Source organism: Atta colombica, unplaced genomic scaffold, assembly GCF_001594045.1.
Source record: "Atta colombica isolate Treedump-2 unplaced genomic scaffold, Acol1.0 scaffold35, whole genome shotgun sequence".
In the NCBI taxonomy this organism is placed as follows: domain Eukaryota; kingdom Metazoa; phylum Arthropoda; class Insecta; order Hymenoptera; family Formicidae; genus Atta; species Atta colombica.
The window spans coordinates 1,285,013-1,292,242 of NW_017259459.1; the positions used below are offsets into that span (position 1 = coordinate 1,285,013).

Sequence of the window (7,230 nt, forward strand, 5' to 3'; positions counted from 1 at the left end):
ATTTGCATTTTAACTTTATTCTTTCAAGCAATAAATGTAATATCGATATATAGTGTATAGTATATACCTGATCGATAATATAAATAAAATGAAAAAATAAAAATTATTAATAAATATCAAGAATTATTTCTCGTATTTTAATTGATTAACAATCAGATAGAAAATTGAAATTTACTTTTGCTGAAGAAAGAATAAAATATTACCTTTTATTCATCCATACGTTATAGAAATAATTTACTAATCATTATTATCGGATGAGAAAAGGATTCAAATTCCTTCAAGGTCTTATAAAGGGTCCTACAGTGTTCCAACAAGATCCAGTAGAAGGCAGCAGGTTCTGGCATTTGGTACTTTGGGCAAAGGGAGAAATTTTGGGCCTGGTCGGAAGAGAATGGTCATCGCAGATCGGTTCTTGGGTATAACACCACGTTTCTTCATCAGATGGCAGCATCTAAACGAAGCATTTCACTGTCGCGAACTCCGTTTAGTCTCGCTCGAGACGTGCAGCGAGTTACTGAGCTCAAGCATTTTGAGAGCGAAAATATTTTCTTTCGAATTTCTATCATTTATATTTTTTATTGAAGACTTATATTTGAATTTTTATATATTGCATATATTTTTTAAAGTTTTTAAAGATAATATCTTTTTTTATAAGTATACAGTTAGATGTAATAAAAATATGATATATATACAGTTAAAAGAAATAAAAATAAATCGAAAGTCTGATTAAACATAAAATATATACTTGAACTATATTGAGGAAATGGATTGAGAGGGAACTGGTTGATTTATAAACAACATAAAAATTGTATTGAGAAAGAGATCAACATTTATTTGATGCTCTTGCAATGATAAGCGTTGGTTGTCTATTCTCATAATAGAGAGGAATTATAAATGTAACCTCTTTTGCATTCGTATAAATATAAATAACGTTTTCTCTTTCGCGATTTTCATTCATATGTACAATTTTTCTCATACACACTCTTACTCGCTCGTTTCCTTAACATAATCTTAAATCTAAAATCGTATCGATTAAAAACATTCTTCGTACTTACAACGATATTCTACAAACCGCTTAGCGTTTTACGTACAAGAAACAGAATGGAAGACCTCGGTGATTCTTGTTGCGTAAGGCACTTACTTAAAATATAGTATTTATATAACTTATTTACAAGGAGGTTCGATGAAAAAGGAAAAGGATAGAACAATATGATAAGACAAAAAGAATTGACGCGACATTTCGGGATATTTGGGAGAAATCATCTGTGCTCATTTTCAATTGAATTGAAACGATATATTTACAAGGCACTATTTAATAAGGCACTGCCTCATTGGCTACTGGCCGACTGTGCACGCGCACTTGGAAGAATAAACTCGCGTTTTTTAACGGTCCTCTAATTTCACGGTGATGTCCTACTACAGACGGGACCGCTCGTCTACAATGATCTACGTAATTGAGGAACATGTTTCCGTTTCGCGGAATTCTTTACGCGGCGCATAAATTGGCACGTCGAATTGGCGCGTTTTCGACTGCGGATTACCATCGACACGCGTATCAGTTTATATCACTTCAATCACGCACATGTTGTGTCTGTATCTTTTTCTTCTTCTTTTTTTTATTTTACCATGGTCTCCATGGCTTATCTTCGATCTGAGGCATCACGCTCTTCCTCATTACCAGCGCGAGAGGTTTCTGGAGAGGAGGGCTGCTATAGGCACGTGGATCGAGCTCCGGTTCACTGGTATAGCCGTTCGCCGGAGATGTAGCGACATCCCTGTGGCTGTTGGTTGGGCTGTACGTGGTGGATTGTTCGCGGAATGACGTCGGAGGTGCCTCAAACGCCACTGGACTTCCTGCTGATGTGGATGTCGAACTGTTGGATGAACTCGTCGACGATGCGGACGCGGTGCTCGCGGTCCTTTGAGGAATCGGGATCAGATGTGGTAACGGTGAGCTTGGCGCCGGAGACGACGATGGCGATGACGTGATTGGCGCCTTCGCTCCCGCCGGAAGTACCAAAGCGATATCACCATTTGGTAATCTGGTCGGTAATAGATGCAAGGCCGTACCATTGGCATTAGTAAAGAAAATGCCATTTGATTGTTGGACTTGAATACGTGGTGTGTCAAGTTGAGGTAGAATATGCACTTGCAATTGCGTCGTCGGCGGCGCTGGTTGGACAGCCTGTTGAGTCGTCGTTGTTGTTTGGTTGTTGGCGTTGTTGGCATCGATTGGACCCAGGCATGAGGCCAAATGGGCCATCAGACGCCTCTTTACTGAAGCGTCTAGACCGGGAAATTTGCCAACCTCGCTGGCGCACTCCGTGTAACCGGCGCGGAATTTGTTGAGGATGTTCGGATCTGCTGCGGCAGCCATAGCGACTTGCTGTCGTTGTAGGGCCTCTAAATGCTTCACGGTCAGTTCCAAAATGTCAGCTTTCTCGAGCTTCGAGTGCCTTGATGGCTGTAACAAAAAACAGAAACAAAAAGATTAGACTAATTAATCAGGCAATATATGTATAAAATTGAAAATAGAAAAAAATAGAAGATTGACACATCAAATGATTTTAGAAATTTTAATTTTTAGAAGTAATTTATTTCTTTAAAGAATTTAAAAAGATAGTTTTTAATTTTGTGTATTTTTATGTGTATCGATTTCATAAAATATATGCTATGAAGCAGATAAAATATAATACTTACGTCTTTTTTCATGGATTCTAAAACGAGAGTTTTTAAATCATTCAAGCTGTTGTTGATACGGGCTCGACGTCTTTTCTCCATGATGGGCTTATTACTCTGTAAACAGAAATTGAAAAGTAATAAATAGAAACGCGAAAGTATAAAAAATGTTAATCAATTATAAACGAAGTTAAAAAAGATATGAATATCGAGAATAAAATGTCATGCCGAAATAAAAAAAGTTTTCAAAACAGAACGTCTGTGCGAGGTTTTCTATACAAAGACTACTATTAAATTATATATAATAAATTGCAATTTTTTAATAAACACAAAGTTAATATTTATATTTCACTTTTTTATTTCACTTGACATCTTTTTATTTTACTTTAAAAATATTTTTTTTCTTTACTTGTTTGTCACTTTTAAAATCACATGTTCAATTTTTTCGTGACATCGGAAAATGTCGAAAATCATAAATTGATAATATTTGTATAAATCACTGTAAATTGACGATTAAGAACTAATTAATCATTGTTTAATGATTTAATGGTAGGTCACATAATAAATTCGAAGTTCTCGATATGTCACTATAATATCGATTTCGCGTAACTTGAAGTAATATCGTACAAAAATATAAGTAATATTTATTTTATTCTGAAATCTGATATTTAGGAGAATAGGAGAAAGGAGAATAAATCCGAAGCACGAAATATAAATGACACTTTTCAACTACTTTATTTCTAGTTAATTCATCATAAATATGTGAATTTATTTATAACAGCATCTTCATTTTGAAGAAAAAATAATATTATCAAAAATATTAATTTTGCAATATATAAGTAGTCACTATGTTTTTTTCTGTCATAGAAAAGAACGTCCGTTGCTTCGGATCAATATTTCGAATGCGGAAAATATAACACGCAGTTGAAATGTAACGAAAAATCTTCGATTTTAACACTAACCCGTCGATTTTCACCAGATCTTCTTGTAGTCGTTGTGGCAGTAGGGGTGGTTTGCGCAGGAGGCTGACCAGCCTCCTGGGGCACGTGTTGCGCGGGTGGAGTAGCGCCGACGGTAACACCACCCGTCGGCATCGTGGCACCCACTCCAGTCACCATGATTTATTTTCCGTATCACAGAACTCGGAAAAACTTCCCCAAGTCAAATAATTTCGATCGAAACGTGAAAGCACTGTGAATCGAGATCGATCACTTCACTGTAATCCAACAATCAGCTGTGCTCGATGTCCCTCTTCGTTTGCCAATCGTCGCGGACGATAGAATAATTGAAAGAATAGCGATACGAAATCGAAGGAAATGTGACGAAAGAGTATGCACCCTTCTACTCGTCTCTTCTGTTGAACGTCGCTAAAATCACGACCGCTCGCGACTGATGTCTGAGCTCGACTAACTCGATGAACGGCGAACGTCTTCTATCGTGCCGTCGGAGCGTGGCACCCGATGGAATGCCTGGTGGCGGCGCTTTCGGTGGAGGGGACATTCAGTGGCGAACACACGAGTGGGGGGATCCAGCGCGTGACGCTTTAACCTGACTACCCCTACCATCGAATTCCGACAGTCGGATGGCCCGATGCCTTTAAGACCCCCACTCTGGACTTTGGTTCCCTCTATGGCGTGCGGCTTGGACCCCCCCTTGGGACTTCCCAAACCTTTTCGGAGCCGATCGATCGGACTTTGCCAGTGAGACTGACGTCAGTGATTTCCAATGGAATTTTCGATTGCTCTTTTACGATTTCGATGCTTTTACTTAGTTGTTTTTTATTAATCATTTTACCATTAATCACTGAAGTAAAAAAAACGATGCTTATTTGATAATCTTTCACAAATGTATCATTGATTATTGCTATGATATTAATAACATATTTCATTAAATCTGTAAATTCTTCAGGTGCGACACTCATTTTCAACTTTTGTATATTTTCATTCACGACAAGGATATCGTTGTTGGCATAAGTTCGCGCGAGAGGTAACTCTTTGAGGTTTCTCTCACAGAACGAGAAACAATGGGACAGAACACGGATTGGCGATTAGTTTCGCGTCTGCAAAGGTCATTAGAACCGGCTGGTCCCGGCTAGGCGCGTTAGCATATGCCGATCGATGATAGTAATTCCAACGCGGACGCGAGTATGCGACCGGTCGTGCGAACGTCATCAGAGCTTATATCACGTCCCTCAAAAATAGCCGAGTGCCACCGTGTGCGGAATACGACAGGCTGACGCACGCGCGTGTAGCTCCGGCACGTGCCTTGTACTCCCTCCCGGGATGTATGCCTTTCGAAATTGCTCTTTCTACTTGGCGCGACCGATTAAACGTGCGGCTTCGTATTTATCTCGGCCGTCAGACGCATACGTGACGATGTACGCACGACCTGAAATACGACCGCATCGATCTCGCGCCGGATCTTAACTTTGTTGACTGTTCGGAAGGTGCGCGAATGGTTGCGTGCAAATATTGTGACGGATCGTGATATCCCAGTCGTTTAGCACTCCTCATGCTTGACTCTAATCTGCGTGTTACAAATTAAATTATAAATCAGATTTAAAGCTTCGGGAAAGGTTGGTGGGTTATTAATGGTTTCTTTATCAAATAAAAATCAATTGGGCGAATATAAATACTTTATAAGAAGTATTTATTCGTGCAGACAGGCAGGGGGTGGCAGGATGTATAACTTTATAGACGGTAAATGATTTTGCGTGAGTAACGTCTTTTGTGTTTGCTTTGCGATTATATAGTAGATAATTAAACCGGATATAACTAGTCTTTGTGCAAACGTAATAATACGTACTGCGATGTCTGCCTGATAAGCGTTGCTCTTGTAGACTATGGTACGGCAAATATCATCGCATTTTGTCGAGTACTAAGTTGCAAATAATATTATACATTCAATTCGTTACATGCCGTTGCCTTTTTTTGTTATTGCATTTCTTTCGTCCAAGAAAAAATACGCTGTTTATAATCTAATTTCATTCATCAACTTTCTTATATTATATAATAATTATAATAAGTTCTCGCGAGATGAGAAATCTTTTAATCACGTTATGTTGGAATATTTTGAAAATTATTCCTAAGACGTTACGGTTCGACATACGCATCTAAGGTACATGGTAAAAATAATAATTATTCCCACGATATTTGCATGACCCGCTCTATGATCAAAGTATCTCTACTAGCGAGAGGAACGTAAATCTAAAGGTTCGTAGAAGTGCGGTAGGTGCGACGAGGTTCGTCTCTAGAAGATCCCAGGCTCGTGTCTTCGCGTGCGAGAGAGCAGAACGGCGGCACCCCACGAGGAAACCGACAAAGAGAAGAAAGAGGGAGACCGCCGGTTCAATACGGAACGACAGAAACAGGGACAGAAGGGACGGGAAACAGACAAGGATAGTACGAAAGGAGATAACGCGCGCGCGACTTCACCTACACGGAGAAAGAAGCACGTCGCCAATCACGTGACTGGGATTCGACGCGGCGTACGACAAAACTACGTTGATTGGTCGAGTCTAGTCCCCACCACTGGAAATTGGCTGAGAGCGAACGTGCCGCGCGCGTCGCTTTTGCAAGTGGTGGGGGTGTGATCGTCATTCGACTTTGAGCGCTCGAGCAGTGCAGGCGCGTGGATCCCGAGCTAGAACGTGTTTTAGAGAGATGTGCGTGGGGATGGCGGTGGCGATTATGAGGAAGAAGAGACGTGCGATGAGAGATCGAGGAATTTATATGCACTACTGTCGTACTCGACATATCTTTTTCTAATAAAATTATGCAAAACCGTTCTTTTTTTTTACAATTTAAAAAGAGTAATTGTGATTAATTATCTTTTTTTTCAATTAATTAATTTTATATTAAATAAAATATTTTTTAGATTTGAAAGTACCGAACAAATTAATTTAATATATTTTTAAAAATATAGAGATAGATAGAAATTGTGATTATAATAATATATGAATTTCAATTGTTGAGGTAATTTGGATTAATTCCTATTTAATTTTTTGCACAAATCTTAGATTAGAGTTGTACAGTTGTTTTAAGATAAGTAAAATGTAAGATTGCGTATAACTTAGTGATTGGCGAATAATTTTTTAGATTAATTCTATGATAACAATATTTATTTGTTAATATTAAGATCTAAATACGATAAAATGAGTAACTGGATAATGCATTTTTTCTTTTAAATTTAGTATAGATTTAAAGCAACGAGATTCACTAGACATTGTGCTTCCATCTATCGGTAAACGCTGCAGGTTTTTTCGCTGGACTAACGAAGGCTCGCATGCTGAGCTGAACAATAACAAAAAAATTAAGTTGCTAGAAAAATGAACTAATATAGAAAAAATGAATTATGTATATCGATAAGAAAGATTTATTGATTGTTTCTTAGATTTTAATCATTTGAATTAAAAAAAAATTGTCTAAAATTTCTGTACTTTTAATATTTCATCAATAATTGAGACAATTCTATTCTTCCTTCAATTTTTCGTTGAGAGAGAGAGAGAGAGAGAGAGAGAGAGAGAGAGAGAGAGAGAGAGAGAGAGAGAGA

General features: G+C 38.2%; 1 protein-coding gene across 1 annotated transcript; it reads right to left on the minus strand.

The window, feature by feature from the left end:
* Positions 1 to 846: 846 nt before the first annotated feature.
* On the minus strand, positions 847 to 4,126 carry LOC108690690 (protein hairy). Its single transcript, XM_018198099.1, has 3 exons — positions 3,642 to 4,126; positions 2,701 to 2,796; positions 847 to 2,464 (listed from the first exon to the last, which is right to left on the minus strand). Exons 1-3 carry the CDS (start codon positions 3,795 to 3,797, stop codon positions 1,622 to 1,624), a joined length of 1,095 nt encoding a protein of 364 aa, XP_018053588.1. The 5' UTR covers positions 3,798 to 4,126; the 3' UTR covers positions 847 to 1,621.
* Between the last annotated feature and the right edge of the window lie 3,104 nt (positions 4,127 to 7,230).